This window comes from Odocoileus virginianus, chromosome 24, assembly GCF_023699985.2.
Source record: "Odocoileus virginianus isolate 20LAN1187 ecotype Illinois chromosome 24, Ovbor_1.2, whole genome shotgun sequence".
In the NCBI taxonomy this organism is placed as follows: Eukaryota; Metazoa; Chordata; class Mammalia; order Artiodactyla; family Cervidae; genus Odocoileus; species Odocoileus virginianus.
In genome coordinates, this window is record NC_069697.1 from 34019616 (window position 1) to 34040428 (window position 20813).

At 41.2% G+C, this 20813-nt stretch overlaps 1 protein-coding gene across 1 annotated transcript in view; it reads left to right on the forward strand.

Moving 5' to 3' along the window:
* Positions 1–2946: 2946 nt before the first annotated feature.
* Positions 2947–20813, forward strand: part of ADAMTS20 (ADAM metallopeptidase with thrombospondin type 1 motif 20) — a 194318-nt gene continuing 176451 nt past the window's right edge. Inside the window, exons 1-2 of the mRNA XM_070454544.1 lie at positions 2947–3359; positions 3940–4301. Of these exons, the coding sequence (XP_070310645.1) occupies positions 3269–3359; positions 3940–4301 (453 nt within the window). The 5' untranslated portion in view covers positions 2947–3268. The remainder of the gene's footprint in view (positions 3360–3939; positions 4302–20813) is intronic.

Below are 20813 nucleotides of genomic sequence, written 5' to 3' on the forward strand. Positions count from 1 at the left end.
GTGGAGCTTGGTTTTTTCTGTATACTTGTATATGAATACTGCAAATAACAATGGTTTAAAAGTTATTAATTCAATGGCCACAGCTTGTAACATTTTAACTACAATAATGAAAAATTTCCTCATCTGCTACAACATATAAAGAGTTTCTACTAAACAATTGGTCATTTATAATTAAAAATTAAACAGCAACTACGGGGGTCTCTCGGAAAACCCATTTTCTGAGCATTTACCATTTTCCAACTTTTTCCTCCCTGTTAGGTCAGTTCTCAACTGGGGCCAATTTGTTCCTCTGGGGGCACATTTGACAATGTCTAGAAATATGTGGGGCTGTCACAACAGGGTTGAGGTACTCCTGGCATTGAATGCATAGAGAGCAAGGATATTGATGAACATTCTAAAATGTACAGGGCAGCAACTCTATAACTGTCTTCTTTTAAAAAGTATGGAATTTGAAACCAAAGAGATCTGAGTTTAACTTGATATGTGATCTGGGTTGAATTACCTAATTTTTCTAAGTCCCATGGGGGAAATGTATAAATAAATAAGGTAACCTTTCTAAAATCCCTTGTATAGTGTTTGGTATGTCAAAGGAATTACATAAGTGGTAGCTATAATTGTCCATGTGGAGAAATGCCTGATTTAGATGGCATAGATTAGTTTATCATGACATGTTCACCAGTAGGAAAGGAGAAAGGAAGAGAGATAAACAATGTGAGATAATAAAGAGAGATAAATAACTGTTGTGATCTTAATCACAACAGTTCTAGTCTGGAATAATGAAAAAACTCTGGTGTCAGGGTTTGTAGAAATCCAGTTAGTTACTTAGATACTGTGTAACATTTATCTTTTATAAAAGGAAAGAAATAATGCTCTTTACTAAACACTGTGCAGATTATAATGACATAAAATACATATCCCATACGTCTTCCTGCTTCTTTAAAACCAGAAGAAACAGTCCTGTTCCTAGGACATTGTTTCCAAAAACTTAAAGCAGATCAAAAAAAATCAAATGCTCCACTGCAAATACTACTTTGAATGACAAACATTCTGTGATGAAAATGAAATATCTATTTTGCATGCAGTCGGCAGTCAGATAGTTAAACAGGTGCCGTTCTATTTTCTGTTATTTGTATGGAGGTAGGCATGGCACCTGGGCTTCCTAGGTGGCGCTAGTGGTAAAGAACCTGCCTGCCAATGCAGGAGATGTGAGATGCAGGTTCAATCCCAGGGTTGGAAAGACCCCCTGGCAGAGGGCCTGACAATCCACTCCAGTATTCTTTCTTGGAGAATCCCATGGACAGAGGAACCTGGTGGGCTACAGTCCATAGGATTGCACAGAGTCATATGACTGGAGTGATTTAGCATGCACACACAGGCATGGCTCCTAAGGTAAAGATGCATTCAGAGCTGCAGGGCAATTAGAATGACTCTAAATTACAGTATACTAAAGGTAACCACCAAATAGTCGTGGGTCAAGTCCATTTTTGCTTTGTTTAGAGTAACAGTAGGATTAATTTAGAAAAACACCATGAGAAGTCTGTAATTCTGTGATGAATAAAAATGACACTTGTGAGCAAGGGGTAGATGAGAAGGGGACGGATTGTGGAAGAATTACCATCTTCAAGCTGGGTAATTTCCTTGGCAAAAGTAAGAAAATCTTCCCTGGACAAGACTTCCACATTTGTGGTGAACAGATGGACCAAGGACATGCAACAGAGGCTTGTCATGTGAAGTCAACTCAGAGTGAACAGTATTTTCATTGTTGAGAGCTCAGAGGAGAAAGGACAGCCAGGGACTCAATTGACAGTGTATTTCTTTATGTTTGTGAAGATTTATTCATCTAATTCCTTTATTTTTTATACTCATACTTTTTCTCTCCCTTAGTTGGATTTGGAGAATATCTGACTGCTTCCTTTTCTTTTTCTTTTTTTTTTCATATTGGTTATTGAGAGGAGCAATATGGAAACTGCAAATTAAACAGGTGGATTTGGGTAATGAAAAAGGAGTTCTGAAATGCTGACACTTCTTGCTGCCACTGAGCTTTATCCAACTTAACAAACCACAAGATGACACAACTGGATTCAGAGCTACAATAAATGCTGAGGAAGATAACTGTGAATACACGGGGCTATTTGGGTACTTATAAACAAAGGGCATATGAATACTGTGAAACTACCCGCAGAAAGTCTCATAAAAACAATGGCCCACAGACAGGGGTAGATCCAAATTTTGTGGTGGCTGATATTTACATAATTTGGTGAGGCCCTTTATGAAAATTAGGTACAAAAATGAATACTGAAATGAAAAAAAAAAATAACGATGACTACCCTAACTTTGGAGACTGCAATCCTTTTTTTTTGTTGTTGAATTTCTTTAGGTGATTGTCAGAAATTCTCCCCCAGAAGTGTTTGTAGATTGCACCTTTGCTTTCCACTCTAATACTAAACTCTCAATAACTCCTCGGGTGCACAAGGGGCCTTGCAAATGAGACCTGGCCATTAAGCTTCATTGGTAGCATCCTCGGCCTGCAAGATTTTCCCGCTGTAGTTTACTTTATCTTGTTTGAGAAGCCTAACATTACCATGACACATAAGTAACAGAAACTTTTCATTTGATGCTTGCCATTTCATTGTAAGAACTCAAACCTCACACACCTATCCCCTATCTGGACCTCGGCCGCGCAACTTGAGTCCTAGGCTTTACGGGTACTGGATGGTGTCCAATTGGGCCTCGGGCAACTCACCACGCTGCGCGCCCACAGCGGGAGCCCGCAGGGACCGCACTCCGCGTGCGGCTGGGAGCTGGGGGCGGGCCGCTCGCTGGAGGGCGAGCCCGGGCCGCGCCTCCCGCTGATTGGCCCGGCACGGCCCCTAGGGGCGGGCTCTCCCCCGCGCTAGCCCGACCCGGGGTGGCTATCTTGGCACCGTTCCTGCTAGGTCGGCTGGCTTCCTCGCGCTGGGCTGGACTGGTGTGGAGGGCTTCTGAGGGCGGTGCGGGCGCAGGAAGCAAAGCGAGGCTGCGGAGAGCGAGCCGGGGGCTGCGGGGCTGCAGTGAGATGAAGCAGCGGCTCAGGGAGCGAAGACTGGCAGTGTGGCGCGACGGGCCGGCCCGGGGCCGAGGCTGCTGCTCCGGAGGCTGCTGAGACGCCGCGGCGGACGGCGCGGAGAGCGACGGGCGAGAGGGAGGAGAGGCAGCGGAGCGCTGAGAAGCCGGCGGGACGGCGGGCGGCTCGCGTTGGCCTCCCCGGTCGGGATCCCCCGGTGGAACCATGCGGGTGGTCAAGTGGCTGACGGGGCTGCTCTACCAGCTCTCGCTCTTCATCACCAGGTCTTGGGAAGTTCACTTCCACCCCAGGCAGGGTAAGGTCACCGCGGGGCGCCTTCAGCAGCGAGGTGGGGCGCGGGCCAGAGGGGGCGGGAGGATGGAGGCGGGGGGAGCGACTCTGTCCTTCGGGGGACCGTAGCCCTGCCGGGGCTCTCGGGACTCCGGGATCCGTCAACCCGAAGCATCCCCGGAGGTTGCGGCTATGCGGAGTTTCTAGGAATCGCGCGGGCAGGGACCACGTCTCCCTTCGCGGACCACGCGGCGGGGGCGCGTGGGGCAGGATGGCGAGCGCGCCAGCGGGGCACGAGTTGGCGGCCGCGGGGAGGAGAAGAGGGACGCGGGAAGGAGGTGGCTGCTGAGGACCCTGAATGTCAGAGTCCCTGCTTGGGGAGGGTGGAGAGAATCGGGGGTGTGGGAAAGCAGTCAGGCACACTCACAGAGCGCACGTGTGTGTGCGCGCGCGCGCTGGCCAGCGTGTGTCCATTTGTCGCGCCCGGCCGGGGATGTGGGGACCTGGGGCCTCGGCTCTTTGGAAAGGAAGTCTGGTTGAAGAAGTTCGAGGCTGGGAAGTTGGAAACGGTTGGGGGCTCAATGGCCGTATCGCTGTGATTGCAGAAGCCTTAGTGAGGACACTGGCCTCCTACGAAGTGGTGACCCCCGCGCGGGTCAATGAGTTCGGCGAAGTGTTCCCGCAGAGCCACCACTTCAGCCGGAGGAAGCGCAGCTCGGAGACTCTGGAGCCCACACCGTTCAGAACCCACTACCGAATCCGCGCCTACGGGCAGCTCTTCCAGCTGAACCTGAGCGCCGACGCGGCCTTCCTGGCTGCGGGATACACCGAGGTGCACCTCGGCACCCCTGCGCTCCGGACGGAGGAGCGCAGCGCGGCGCCCCCAGACCTGCGCCACTGCTTCTACCGCGGCCAGGTCAATGCTCGCGAGGACCACACAGCCGTCTTCAGCCTCTGTGGTGGCTTGGTAAGCGCCCTGGGGTCCCTTAGCGTTTTCTTGGGATCCAGTTCAGTAAGCCGGGCATTGGCGTTTCCCGCGTGCGCGGTTGGTGGACCTAAGCTATCAGAGTGCGCCACCAGAGGGGTTAACACCTAGATGAACCCAAGCCCGAGGCCACTCCTTCCTGCAGGGGGAGAAGGGTATGGAGGATCAGCCTGTCCCTCCCTGCTGGGCACAACTGACCCTTTTTTGCATAGCTGTGAGAAAAAGTGTCAGATGCTGAGCTAGTCGGGGAGGCAGGCAGGGCTCTCTGCCCTGACTTGAAGTGTGGTTTCCAGCAGGAGGGCAGGCCCTTTCACTTACACATCCGTGCTGGACTCTGTTGAGGCCAACTCCCCTGAATTTACTTAAGTATGTTCTTTGAATGAAGAATGATAGAAGAAAGAGAGAATGAATATAGGGTTTGAAAAGAGTTTTTTTTTTTTTTTTTTTCGCTAGTGTGGGGATAATCATTAATTTGTGAATTACAAGATAGGGAAAAGGTTGAATCTGTCTGTTTAAAATGTACACTTAAAAATGTAGAGCATCTGCAAAGATCTGGTGCCAGCAAATGAGAAATGATTATTAGAATGACAGGAGTAAAAGATGTGGATTTTGTAAAAATCTTATTGTAGAGAGAGGAAATAAAATGAAATATTGGATTCTGTGTTTTATTTGCTTTTCTCCATCTAAAACAGAGATTCTAAACCTTCTTTTTTTCCCCCATCAACTTTTTCAGCATTCTAGAGGAAACCCAGAACCTCCTTCAGCATAATTTTACTGTAAAGTAGCATACATGTTCTTTAATTGGCTTCCTTTTAAATACTAACAATAATCAAAATGTTATAAGTATTAGAATTTGTGATGTCATAATACTTTCTTCTTCATTAATGCATTAAGTAATATCTATTGGGGAAAAGACTACCTCCTTCTGTACTTTTGTGGTAGTAAGGAGAATAAATTATCCAGATCGTTTCATATTGCAGTATGTTAGTGTTGAAGTAGCTATTATTTTGGGGCTTCCCTGGTGGTTCAGTGGTAAAGATGCCACCTCCAATACAAGAGACACAGAGGATGAGGGTTCGATCCTTGGGTTGGAAAGATTCCCTGGAGAAGGGCATAGCAACCCACTCCAGTATTCTTGCCTGGAGAATCCATGGACAGAGGAGCCTGGAGAACTATCATCCATGGGGTTACAGAGGGTCAGACATGTCTGAAGCAACTGAGCGTGAATGCACAACTATTATTTTGTTGCTAACAAAGTCACAATGTCTATAGTTTTACCTGCAATCATAATTGAAGGAAAGGCTAAGTATCAGAGGTTAGGGGAAATAAAGATGTAACACTTTTCTACCCAAGTTCACAGAACCTTTAGTTGTGAACACTTAATGTTAAAACATACATGAACTTACTTCACGTAAGTTTGTGTTCAAGAAGACACTAATAATTTGGCTACAGGATTCTCTCCAAGTATTCTGGCTTTTGTTGGTCAAAATTTAGAAGAGTTTCAGAACATCAACATTATTTATTTTTTGATGAAGGAGAAAATTGGTAACAGTTCCCTCTAGGCCAAATGTAATACTTCCTTTCAGGTTAATTGATGTAAGATGTCTTTCTGGGTGTGAGTATTGGTTATTACTAAGTAGATTTGGAATGTCTGTTTGTTCTTTTCCCTGCTATTATCTTAGAGTGTGTGTGTGTGTATATATATATATGATATTACATATATATCTCAATATATTTTATATATGTATATAAAATTATTATTTTGATTTATACATACAAGGAATACCTTCAACAATTTTCTTTCCTGCTATAGATAAATGTAAATTTATCTATATAAATAGATAAATTTCTATTCTCTGGGGATCTTCCCAACCCAGGGATCGAACCCGGGTCTCTCACATTGCAGGTGGATTCTTTACCAGCTGAGCCACAAGGGAAGCCCAAAATAATAGCTAATATCTGCTATAGTACTAATATCATAAGTGAAAAAAATAAAAATGTCACTAATCTCATTAGTGATTCATACTTATAATTGGTCCTCGTCACACTTCTAAAAGATTTTTAGATTCCTGGTACCGCTAGTTATTTGCTGTGTTACTGGAAATTTTCTATCTCTGCCATGACTGATGTCTTCAACACAGAAAAAGAAAGTGAGATAAAGCTGAGTTATGTAGGTATGAAAAATATGTTTTTAAATGTTAAATCAAATTTAACTCTGATAATATCAATAAGTCTATCAAAAGCAAAGTACATACATAAATCAAATTAATAATGCAGGATAACTAGACAACTATGTCCAAATTGATGAAATGATAGGAAAGGGTGAACTTCTGTTAAGACTTAAAAACATTTTCAAAAAAGAGATGTCGAAAAATAATTTGAATTACACAAACATTATGAATCAACATGGGCAGAAACATCATTCCTAATAACGTTTCCCATCTGGACTTTTTTCCATGCCTTAAATACTAAATCAAGAAAACATATTGACCATGGCAGGTTTGTGGTAGTAAATCTATAGGCTTTAGAGTCCGTTTGTTATAACACCAGATTTCTTTTTTTAATCTCAGATTAGTCTTTAGATCCAGATAAAGTTGCATTGCCCACAACCTGAACCAGCTGAGTTTTTGCAGACCCACCTTGAGGCAATACCCAGGTTGTCAGTAATGCTCACCTACGGCCCTGCTCCTGCTCACTTCCCAACTCATCTCTGTGACTTTGTATGTGTGCTGTTGTAATGACCCAGCTTTGATCTCTGTCAGTCTATTAATGGCTAAAGTTGAGATTTACTGAAGGATATTTAGAGCGAGTCTTACTGAGGTTCTCTTTTTGTGGTTGCTCTTTGCTTTTAGTTTTGCTTTTAATCAAGAATAGATGTTGTACTTAATCAAATGCTTCTCCTAAATATCTTGAATGAGTGTGAGCCTTCCTCATTTTTTTTCCCCCACTAATGTTCATTATCTTGAACATTGCTGGATTCAGGCAAATGTTGACCATTGATGAAAATGACCTCATACAGGGCCATAAAGTGTTCTGAGGCCTTTGTATTGCTTGAGAGGAGGGTGGGGAAATCATATTGTCCTCTAGTTCCTCTGGCCTCCAATGTCCTTTGTGCCTTGGTCTCTCTGCATTTTTCTGGCACCAGCAGCTATATTCTGAGCCTGAGAACTTATGGCTTTTCTTTGTTCAGTTAGGTTTCACTAACTCATTCCCTCCTGGGTTCTCTCTAGTGCTGTGTATCCCTCTGAATTCTGGCTGCAACACCTGTTTGATTTCTTTTCTGCCTGATGCATTGTGCAGCCCTCAACACAGGGTCACTTAACTCCTGTGCAGTGCTGTCCCCATGTAAGGTAGTTTGGTGATGCCATCGGTAATCTTCCAGGCCCCACTAAGGCTCTGAGACCCTCCAGGGCATGGGGACTTGATTCCTTCCCTTGCCAGAGTCTGCCACGCCTCTTGGTTCAGTGTGTATGTGAGAGGGCCTTGCAGAGAGAAATCCCTCCCTGAATCCTGTGTAGCACGCTGAAGCACTTATCTTGGCAGTCCCCCTGGACCATCTAACTCACCTTCTGCCTCCAGACCTTAACCCCCCAGTAGAAGAGTCAGCGCACACACCTCCTTCCAACTGTTTCCTTTGCATCCATCCTTCTTTTCTTCCTGGAATCCACTAAGTTCCCCTTTCATGTCTCATTCACTTGATTTGTTCCCCTTCCATCTTCTCACTTTAAGTAGCATCTGCCCTTCCTTTCTTTGGTGGCTGCTGAGGAACTTGACTTTTAGAGGAAGGGAATAAAAAACAAATTACTATTTTTTCAAACACTTCTGAACATACAACCATTAAAAAAATTGACACCATAACATATTTATTGATTCCTTTTAGTTGCTAGTGTTGCAACTCAGATATATGAACTAAAGCTTTCTTTTAATTTCTATATAGCTATATTTCCCCTACTTCTGAAAGTCTTAGGTTTTACATGTTTTTCTCTTTCACTAAACTGCTGAACCATAACTTGTATTGTTTAGTTTTCTTAAGTGTTTTGGGCCCAAGAACCAGAAGGGGCTATGAGTCTGCCAGAAATTTTCTTTGTTTCATGTGGGTATAACTTTTGCTTTTCTAACCTTACCTTCCCTGTAATCTTTTTTTCTCATAAGTATAAGGATTTATCGCATACTCAAACATTTCTGATTATTTTGATGTTTCTAAAATCTATAGTAGATATGAAAATAGAGATAAATCATAAAGTTATCTATAAGCAATATAATGGCTAATCAAACTCTGTTTTTAGTTCATTGATAAAGTCACAGACTATATAGTTATCAGGCCTTAATACCCCTAGATTCAACAACAGATTTTTTTTCATGGTCATATTATCTATCTTCTCATAATGTTGATACACAGTTTCCAAAGTAGAGGTCAGTATTCCATACGATATAATATTCGGGGCATATCCTTCTCAGGATGGCATCTGTAAATTGTACAGAGACGTTCCCGACAACCCCTGTCTCTCTACTAGCTCTCTTACGTTACCTGGTGGGTCCCCTTCTTCCAGAGGCCCTCAGGGACTAACCCGACTGCCTAGACAATTAACTTCACTGTTTCTTGGTGGGATTTGAAGCAATGCAGTCTTTTTGGTTGAAAGAAACAGTTTCCAGATGTCATAAAACCAGACGTTGCATCTGGCTTTTACAGTATTCTCACGGAGTAGCTTGCAGTGTCTGTGTGTACTTTTTTGAAGTTTCTCATGTGAACCATTCTGCAGCATGTCAGACACTAATGCCCTCTGATGACTGATTATTGAGGTGCTCTAGTAACTCCTTGTTCAGACAGGAAATAACTGCATGGAAACTATCAATAGTGTCTTTACTGTGTTCTGTCTTCTTGTAAAACTTTTATTTTCCGAAGTTTCTATTTGCTCAGAAGTCATATAGCCTTAGATCATTACACATGCTATTCTGTATTTTTTTGTTGGTAAAATTCACAAGGACCCCTTTTATTTATTCCCATACTCAGTTAAATAAACAACACTAGGGAGAATTTCTTATGGCTCTGCCTTTAACATTGTAGTTTTAGCCTAGGTCCTCAGATGGCAAGGTGGGGTTAACTGGGGAAGTGTCTGTGTTGGAGGAAGGGAGAGAGGAGTGAAGTCTGAAATCGGTGAAGAGAGGATGACAGTGTTGGGTAGAAGTACCCCAGGCCGCAGGGCAGTCTAAGCAAGGTTCAGCAAAGCTCCCCCTCAAGACTCTTTGTCTGGCAGAGGAATCCCTTGCCTCCTAAGAGAAAGTTTCCTCTCCATAGCCAGGCCACATTTGGTTACTGACTGAATGGGTGCATGGGAGATACTGCTGGGGCACAAGCATGATGGATTTCAAAGCCTACCGTGGGAGTCCTTAGCTAATTGTGCTCAGCCTTCTCGGCCACCACATAGTGATGTCAGGCACACACACACACACACACACACACACACACATCCACTCAATTAAATAGTCTGTTAAATGCTCTTAACAGAGGAGAACAAGAAGTGCTGGGTGAACCTTGAGAAAGGCGCGAGTAAGAGTGTTATGAGACCTAGGCTGTAGGAGGCTTCTCAGCTGGATTTGGAGGGATGACTAAACACTTGGGGATGTGAAAATTCAAGGGCTGCTTGTGGGTCTCAGCTGCTGAAGTGCAGAGTGGCTTGTGGAGTAAGGGAGAAAATTAAGGTTAAGTTCAGATTAAGGCTTGGAATGTATTATGAGAGAGTGAGGGCTTGAACTGTGGGTGGCATGTTAGTCTAGTGTGTTAGGAGTGGTCTCCCCTTATGCACATTGTGCAGGGAGCAGAGGCCCTGAGAAGACCTCGGTTGTGTAAGGACGACCCCTGTGTGGGCAGGGGAGGGAAGCCGCTGGAGGTAATGTGGTTGCAGTGGCGAGAAGCGTGGGTCCCTGTGGGCAGTGCACATGGAGACCAGTGTTTCTCAGCTGGGGCAGTTCTGTCCCCTAGGGAACATTGGCAGTATCTGGGGAAACAGCTGGTGTCACAGCTGGGCAGCGGGCAGGGGAAGCTAGTGGCATCCAGTGCACAGAGGCCAGATATGTTGCCAAACATCCCATGATGCCCAGAACAATGAAGCATACCAAAATGTCAATGGTGCTGAAGTTACGCAACCTTGTAGGAGACCTATTAGAATTTTGGACCAGAAGAGCAGTCAAAAAATATGGTTCTAGTGACTCATGACTTAAATGACTGAGTGATCCTATAGCCATTAACCAAGAAAGTCAATACCAGGAGGAGGTGGAAAGAAAGAGATACTTATTCTAGAAACATGTTTGATTTTACCATAGGTTTAATCTTCAGAAGAATTTGAGTTCATATTTACTCTTCTCTTTGTCTAGCATGTCCTTTTCCTAAAACTCTGACTCACTTTACTAAAGCCATCCCGAGCCTTCCTTTCTTTGCCCTGATCTTCTCTTGAAAGAGCTGACCAGGCCTACCTTCATTCCACCACCAGACTTTATAATCATCATATATGAAATTGTGGTTATTTGTCCACATTTCTGTCATTTATAGATTTTAAGTAAGAGAATGACAGTCCTGTTTACTTTAGCACCCAATATAGCATATAGAAATGTTCAGTACTTGAATGAATGATCTAAAGCAACTTTTATTTATATGTTCCAGGTAATTCGGTTAACTCTTTTCCAGAATTCAGTGCAAGAAAATTATTTTATCAATTTTAGTTGAAATACTTGGACATATTTAAAAATTTTTTTTGTATAGATTTGAATCTTTTTCAGATGTCCAAGTCAGTTGTGTTCCATTTATTACTTCATTTATATGGCTTGGAGAAGGAAATGGCAAACCATGCCAGTATCCTTGCCTGGAAAATCCCATGGACAGAGGAGCCTGATGGGCTGCAGTCCATGGGGTCACAAAGAGTCGGGCTTGACTGAAAGACTAACACTTATATGGGCTTACACTGCACCTTTGTTACTTGTGGCTTTATTTCTGTTTATCTTGTAACTGCTGTTTCCCATAATATAATGTTAATTAAGCTGTCCATTTCATACTAATATTTAGAGGAAGAAATAGATCATTCTTTTCAAACGATCCGTATCAGTCCTTTCTAATGTACCAGCCACTGTTATATATGACATACAGTGATGTCCTTATTACAACAGCAGTAAAGCTATTAATTAAAAATACTCACGAGTTACATAAATGCTTTATTACCATAGTAACAGAATTGGAAAGGCATACCTAACCTCTTGACTCCCTCAGTCCAAAGGTGACACACACCACTTCTATGTACATTTTGTTGATGAAAACTTGTTGCCTGGCTCTGCCTAGATGTCAGGGGCTAGAAAATGAGGGACGGTGCTGTGCCCATGAGGAAGAGAGGAGAGCAGATTCTTGTGATCACCAACACTTTTCACTGTAGGCTGTTTTTCTGTACACGAAGTATATCTTTGCTTTTCTCTTCCTACACTTCAAATGTGTTTATATTGTATATAAGGAGACAAGCGTTCAGGGGTACTGTTTCTGCTCATATATAGGATCTCTGGGTAATGCACGGTCTTGGCCGTAAAGTTCAGATGCGGCTCCTTGTGGTTTAGCAATTACTGAATTAAAAGGTAAATTATCTGCACCACCCCCAACACAATATACAGCATGACTGTAATTCAAATTTTGACTTCCTACAGAATGTTGGGGTAATTCTGAGGGTCTGTAGATTATTCTACAATGAAAGTGTCCAGGGCTTCTTTAGTCTAGGCTCATGTATCTTGGACAATGTAATCTCAAAAACCAGGTTGACTTCTGATGGGAAGTCAAGTTTTGATAATTGCTTCAAATTAGTTTCCTATGACAGTTACCAAAACCTAAAAGGCATTTACATTAAATCTGTGAATTCCAAGACTCTTCTATGAAGAGAAGCAAAATACTGAATTCTCATCTTACTGGTAAACCAAATTCCAACTGGATTAAAGAAGTATTGGTAGAATAAACTTACTGTATATTATAATTGTTAGAGAAAAATGTAAAGGGAGACATAACGAGTGATAAAGATGATATTTGCTTAATAATGGAAGAGTACCATATGTCAGAATAATTGTAAAGAAATTGAAAATTTAAAGTGAAACTAGGAAAATATATGCTGTAAATATGACAGATGGTCTGGCAGGTATACAATATGTGTCCTTCTAGTGATTATATATATAATACTTACATATAAATCTTTGTTAAGTAATACTACTTTATAATGTTTTGAGTAGTTCTTAATCATTTCTTATTGTTGTAATTTATAATTTGTTATAATGACTTTAGGCCTTATGTCTTGACAGATATTTTAGTAAGAGGTTAGGAGAGACTTTTCTGAGCACCACTACCCAGACCCCGCAAGACTATGGCCATTTCTTTGACAGTTCTCTCCACTTCTAGTGAGTCCACGTGACTTCAAACACATCTTAGTGCCTCCAGGAAAGAGAACTGTTACAGAATTTCCTCCTTGTTAGTGATGTCACTGGGACACTGTTTATATAGCTGAGTCATTTGAGTGCATGAATCTTGGGTAGATGGAGGCCAGAGTGTCATATTCTTAATCCTCATGGGTCAGGATGTGGTGAGAGCATTGTCTTTTTCGGTGAGTATCAGCAGTGTTTCTTCTCATGTTCACACTGGAGATCTGTAATTGTCCTGTTGAGTGGGGAATAAAGAATGCCACCAGAAAACTAGCCAATCTGATCACATAGACCACAGACTCATCTAACTCAATGAAAGTAGGCCATGCCGTGTGGGGCCACCCAAGACGGCCGGGTCATGGTGGAGAGGTCTGACAGAATGTGGTCCACTGGAGAAGGGAATGGCAAACCACTTCAGTATTCTTGCCTTGAGAACCCCATGAACAGTATGAAAAGGCAAAAAGATAGACACTGAAAGATGAATTCCCCAGGTCGGTAGGTGCCCAATATGCTACTAGAGATCAGTGGAGAAATAACTTCAAAAAGAATGAAGGGATAGAGTAAAAGCAAAAATAACACCCAGTTGTGGATGTGACTGGTCATAGAAGCAAGGTCCAATGCTGTGAAGAGCAATATTGCATAGGAACCTGGAATGTTAGGTCCATGAATCAAGGCAAATTGGAAGTGGTCAAACAGGAGATGGCAAGAGTGAACATTGACATTCTAGGAATCAGCAAACTAAAATGGACTGGAATGGGTGAATTTAACTCAGATGACCATTATATCTACTACTGTGGGCAGGAATCTCTTAGAAGAAATGGAGTAGCCACCATGGTCAACAAAAGAGTCCGAAATGTAGTACTTGGATGCAGTCTTAAAAAAGACAGAATGAATTCTGTTCGTTTCCAAGGTAAACCATTCAATATCACTGTAATCCAAGTCTATGCCCCAACCAGTAATGCTGAAGAAGCTGAAGTTGAACAGTTCTATGAAGACCTACAAGACCTTCTAGAACTGACACCCAAAAAAGATGTCCTTTTCATTATAGGGGACTGGAATGCAAAAGTAGTAAGTCAAGAAACACCTGGAGTCACAGGCAAATTTGGCCTTGGAGTACAGAATGAAGCAGGGCAAAGGCTAATAGAATTTTGCCAAGAGAGCGCACTGGTCATAGCAAACACCCTCTTCCAACAACACAAGAGAAGACTCTACACATGGACATCACCAGATGGTCAACACCAAAATCAGATTGATTGCATTCTTTGCAGCCAAAGATGGAGAAGCTCTATACAGTCAGCAAAAACAAGACTGGGAGCTGACTGTGGCTCAGATCATGATCTCCTTATTGCCAAATGCAGACTTAAATTGAAGAAAGTAGGGAAAACCACTAGACCATTCAGGTATGACCTAAATCAAATCCCTTATGACTATACAGTGGATGTGAGAAATAGATTTAAGGGACTAGATCTGATAGACAGAGTGCCTTATGAACTATGGACAGAGGTCCCTGACATTGTACAGGAGACAGGATTCAACACCATCCCCAAGAAAAAGAATTGCCAAAAAAGCAAAATGGCTGTCTGAGGAGGCCTTACAAATAGCTATAAAAAGAAGGTAAGTGAAAAGCAAAGGGGAAAAGGAAAGATATACCCATTTGAATGCAGAGTTCCAAAGAATAGCAAGAAAAGATAAGAAAGCTTTCCTCAGCAATCAATGCAAAGAAATGGAGAAAAACAATAGAATGGGAAAGACTAGAGGTCTCTTCAAGAAAATTAGAGATACCAAGGGAACATTTCATGCAAAATGGGCTCAATAAAGAACAGAAATTGTATGGACCTGACAGAAGCAGAAGATATTAAGAGGTGGCAAGAGTACACAGAAGAACTGTACAAAAAAGATCTTCATGACCCAGATAATCATGAAGGTGTTCTCACTCACCTAGAGCCAGACATCCTGGAAAGTGAAGTCAAGTGGGCCTTAGGAAGCATCACTACAAACAAAGCTAGTGGAGGTGATGGAATTCTGGTTGAGCTATTTCAAATCCTAAATGATATGTTGTGAAAGTGCTGCAGTCAATATGCCAGCAAATTTGGAAAACTCAGCAGTGGCCACAGGACTGGAAAAGGTCAGTTATCATTCCAATCCCAAAGAAAGGCAATCCCAAAGAATGCTCAAACTATCGCACAATTGCTCTCATCTCACACACTAGTAAAGTAATGCTCAAAATTCTCCAAGCCAGGCTTCAGCAATACATGAATCGTGAACTTCCAGATGTTCAAGCTGGTTTTAAAAAAGGCAGAGGAACCAGAGATCAAACTGCCAACATCTGCTGGATCATTGAAAAAGCAAGAGGGTTCCAGAAAAACATCTATTTCTGCTTTATTGTCTATGCCAAAGCCTTTGACTGTGTGGATCACAATAAACTGTGGAAAATTCTTTAAGAGATGGGAGAACCAGACCACCTGACCTGCCTCTTGAGAAACCTGTATGCAGGTCAGGAAGCAACAGTTAGAACTGGACATGGAACAACAGACTGGTTCCAAATAGGAAAAGGAGTACGTCAAGGCTGTATATTGTCACCCTGCTTATTTAACTTATATGCAGAGTGCACCATGTGAAATGCTGGTCTGGATGAAGCACAAGCTGGAATTTAGATTGCCGGGAGAAATATCAATAACCTCAGATATGCAAATGACACCACCCTTATGGCAGAAAGTGAAGAAGAACTAAAAAGCCTCTTGATGAAAGTGAAAGAGGAGAGTGAAAAAGTTGGCTTAAAGCTCAATATTCAGAAAACTAAGATCATGGCCTCATCACTTCATGGCGAATAGATGGGGAAATAGTGGAACCTGTGTCCAACTTTATTTTTTTGGGCTTCAAAATCACTGCAGATGGTGATTGCTGCCATAAAATTAAAAGACGCTTACTCCTTGGAAGGAAAATTATGACCAACCTAGACAGCATCTTAAAAAGCAGAGACATTACTTTGCCAGCAAAGTGTGTCTAGTCAAGGCTCTGGTTTTTTCAGTAGTCATGTATGGATGTGAGAGTTGGACTATAAAGAAAGCTGATCACTGAAGAATTGATGCTTTTGTAGTATGGTGTTGCAGAAGACTCTGAGAGTCCCTTTGACTGCAAGGAGATCCAACCAGTCCATCCTAAAGGAGATTAGTCCTGGGTGTTCATTGGAAGGACTGATGCTGAAGCTGAAACTCCAATATTTTGGCCACCTTATGTGAAGAGTTGACTCATTGGAGAAGACCCTCATGCTGAGAGGGATTGAGGGCAGGAGGAGAAGGGGATGACAGAGGATGAGATAGTTGGATGGCATCTCCGACTCAATGGACGTGAGTTTGGGTGGGCTCTGGGAGTTGGTGATGGACAGGGAGCCGTGGCATGCTGTAGTTCATGGGGTCGCAAAGAGTCGGACACAACTGATTGACTGAACTGAACCAGAGGAGAGAAGACCCATCTTTTCAAAAACTTTGCAATGAATTTTCTGCTATAGGCTCCTGGGGCCAGTTACATGTTCTTCCTATCATCTGTTCATTCATTCAGTATGTTCTTGTGTATAATACACCATTTCCTAGACGTGATTAGTGGTGTAATAGTGAGGAGCTGTCAGGGGAAAAATTCTTTTGCATTGAACAGAGCACCCTAAAATAAAGATAAATCTCAGAGTTAATCTTTATCATCTTTCATTATATAATACTTATACTTCGTTTAGAGTAAAAAAGAGTGGCTGTAACATTTGTGGTTTTAGTGGAGACTTTTCCATCCTGTATCAAATTGACTCACTTTCAAAACAGTTATTGACATTATTTTAACACATACTGCCTTTTTAAGGAAGTTAGATGCCGGGCCATGCTAAGTTTCTTTAGTCGTGTTTGCCTCTTTGCAACCCTATGGCCTTAGCCCTCCAGGACTTCTGTCCAAGGGGTTCTCCAGGGAGGAATACTGGAGTGGGTTGTCATGCCCTCCTCCAGGGGATCTTCCTGAGACCCAGGGATCAAACCCACGTCTCTTATGTCTCTTGCATTGACAGGTGGTTCTTTACCTCTAGTGCCACCTGGAAAGCCCAGTGACATCATTTTAACACACATTGCCTTTCTAAGGAAGCTAGATAGATAGAATTATTTGTTTGTTTTATAAGTTGTGGAACTGAGGTTTGAGATATGAAGTGGCTTGCCCAAGATTCCATGAGTGCAAAGTGAGGATTCAGACTTCCTTATTACAAATAGGGTCAAAGTGATTTTCATATGACTTAATGATTAAAGATTGAGAAACTAAACATTTTGACTTCACGGTATTAATTACCAGTGATTCAATCCTTAAATAAAAATCTGATTTTTTTAAATAGTTGGGAGCAATTTGCTACTAAAATTTATTCTCAATATTGGCTCTAATTGTCTTGTTCAATAGTACTTCATTTTGAACTAGTTCTATAGTTGCCAATGTTAATGTGATTAGCTGTAAGTTTGGGAAAAGAGTCCAAATGGTTTATATTTTGTGCTTGTTGTTTTTACCCTTTAATAAAATCTGACAGTACGTTATTGTTTGTGGCCGCAGTACATGTGCTTGCCATGTTATTAGAAAAAAATATGTATGAATGAATGTGAAAATTGTGAAATAGAAACATTTTGGAAAAACAATTGTATGATAATCTTCTAAAAATAAAAATTTTGGCCTGTGAGAGCAAATTAAAACTTGTATAATAATCACTTACTGCCTTTCAAAACAGTGTGGCAAGTAGCAGATTATTGCTTTAAGAAATTTGGACCCCCCTTGCTCAAGTGAAAGCTAGTTATTCTGCTTTTAATGGTCATCAAAAGGAAGAGTTTGGAATTTGATTGGTATTTCTCATGAATCAAGTTGCAGTGACTCTGTACATAGGCAGTTGCTAAAAATATGGCATGCTCTAAATATAATTCTATGAGCCACCTGTTTTATTAAGTCTTCCAATGCCTTACCAGGTTCCTTTCCAAGTTAAAAAAAAAAATTAAGTGCTTCGTTAGGAGCCTTAACGCAAAGCTCTGATATTTTTATTATTTGTGCAGAAAGTCCTCTGCAGTGGAGTGGTTTATAGGAAAATTGTTGGAAGCAAAATACTTCCTTCACTGATAAATACGGGTAAACCCCTTTGAGGACAATTATTTTTTTCTTGAACTAATACTTTTAAAACATGAAACTTTGTTGAATAAGAGACGTTTGAGTTGTAAAGTCAGTATTATTATTAGCAGGGTAGTGTTCTAGGGGCTTTCCTTGTGGCTCAGTTGGTAAGGAAACAGCCTGCAATGCAGGAGACCGGGCTCCATCCCTGGATTGGGAGGATTTCCTGGAGAAGGGAATGGCTACCCACTCCAGTATTCTTGCCTGGATAGAGGACGCTGGTGGGCTATAGTCCATGGGGTTGCAAAGAGTCAGACATGACTGAGCAACTAACACTTCTACTTTTAAAGTGTTCTAGCATGACTCCAGGAGGTACTAATGGACTTGATACAACCATATTCACCTTTCACATGAGAATGAAAGTTGGACTTGTGTGCGGGTTTATTTGAACATGACCACTAAAGTACCCCACAGTAAAATTTTGATCCAAAAGGAATATAAAATAGTTTCCAAGATACGGATATTTTCAGCATTGCTTGAGAAAAATGTGACGTTATTCAAAACATTTTTGGGATGAGTAACAAGCCGCCTCATGTCTATTTGTATCTTTTACCAGGATGCTATCACATTTTCCCTCCTCAGCATGCTTTTTAAAATAGGCAGAAAGTGATTTTTCATTATGGGTCCATTTACTCAGGTTTCAGAAATAGTCTGTTACTTCTAAGTATAGTTAATTATTTTTCTGGGAAGGCAAAGAACGCTAGAATTCTGGTATGTGTTGAAAATAAGTGATTTGTAGTTGTGTTTGAAAAAAAGCACTGGTAGAATGAACGAAATATGCTAGAATATAATATATTAAGAAATAGATGAATTTGTTATATATATATCTATGTATCTTTTCTACTTTATAGAATGTCCATATATCTGATGAAATTTCATTTATATTAAGCCTTTAAAATGTGTATTCCTAATATATTTGCACATTATGTTACCAAGGATGCCTGAACATTTAAATTTTTAACATTGAAAGAAATCATGCTATATCTCAGCCAAGTCCCTAAACTATTGTAACTTAAAAATATTAGAGAAAAAAAATAAAAGATCAGTAATGTGTATAGATGGTGTGGGGAAATCAGGTACATTATCATGTTACAAAAATGTTTATTTCTATAGATATGTGTTGAGTGCCTGCTATGTCTCAGGCAATGGTTTAGATTTTGGAACTGTAGAAATAGTCAAGACTTGGTTACTTTTGTGTGGTAATAATTATGAATGTAGAGAAGAATTTATGACTATAATTGCCTGAATCATTTAAATAGCTTTGAGTGACTATTCGGTTAAAATAGTGATTTAAAAATGTTATTAACAATGAAATTTAAAGCAACAATCTCAAAGTTATTATCCCTAAATAATTTAAGGATATTCTAATTAAGAAATGGAAATGAAGCCTCATTCACTAAAACGGTAGTTGTCATAGCGTCCATAATTCCAAAATTCATTTCTGAATTGGCTCTTCCCAGAAATATGCTTTTCTAAGCGGAAATTTGCCAAGTTTTACATGTAGGTAAACGTATATTTGTGTCTTTGGAGGCTTTTCACCATCAAGTGTAACGAGTACAGCTGGCTCCTGCCCGTTGAGCTTCTGCTGTGTATCCTCTTGTTTGCAAATCTTCAGCCTCACTCTTCTCTGTCCCTTTAACCTGCCAAGCTTTTCCCCATCGCTGGGCCTTTCAGTCACTGTTCTGTGTGCAGTGTTCTCCCAGAGCTTTCCGTGGCTGCTCCTCATTATTCCAGCGTCAGCCCAGAGTGCCTGCATCCCCACACACTCTGGGATTCTGTCTCCCTGCCTGATTTAATTTTCTTTATTGCACTTATTACCACCAGGCATACTGCATTTTTTAATCTGGATTTTCCCACATAAGTATGAATTCTTTGAAAGAGATTTTGTCACATTTACCTCTATGTTTAGTCTCTCAACCTCTGCCTGCTCTTTAAATATTTGTCAGCTGTTTTGCGGGTTTATCAGAATTGGTGTCCGATCACCAACACAGTGCACTGTATTAAGGCACACACTATGGAGCCAGGCTACCTGGGTTCACACCTTGATCCTGTTCCTTACTAGGTGTAAGACCTGGACAAGGTGTTTAACCTCACTGTTACTCCTTTGTCTCACCTGTAAAGTAGGGATAATAATAACTTGCCTCAGAGTTATTGTTAGGTAGAAATAAATGATGAATGTATATGAATGATATCTGCTGTATATTTCAGAATTAGCTACTGAGATTATAATAAATGCCTGTTCTCTATGATTTAGCCTCACCAAACTAGAGAAAGAGATCTGTTTCCCTCCCCCACTACGTCTACAAGACCATTCTCTACATCTGCATGTCCATTCCTTCCCTGCAAATGGCTTCATCAAGACCATTTTTCTAGATTCCGTACATATGTGTTAATACACTGTATTTGTTTTTCTCTTTCTGACTTCTTTACTCTGCATAGCAGGCTCTAGGTTAATCCACCTCACTAGAACTGACTCAAATTCATTTCTTTTTATGGCTGAATAATATTCCATTATACTCATGTACCACATCTTTTTTATCCATTCATCTGTTGATGGCCATTTAGGTTGTTTCCATGTCTTGACCATTGTAGATAGTATTGCTATGAACACTGGGGTACATGTGTCTTTTTTGATTATGTTTTTTTCAGGGTATATGCTCAGTGGTGGTGTTTCTGGATCATATTTCATTTGTAATTTGGATTGCTTCTTCCATAATATCTTCTCATTGTTTTTTATATATGTGAATACTACTTAATCTGTATATTCTGTCACTAAATTCATTTAGTTTTTATAGTAGTTTTTCAGTTTTTAGTTGTTAAGGTGTACATTGATGAAGATGACAGTTCTAACTCTTCCAATTTTTTGTTTCTAATCTTTTATCTAATTCT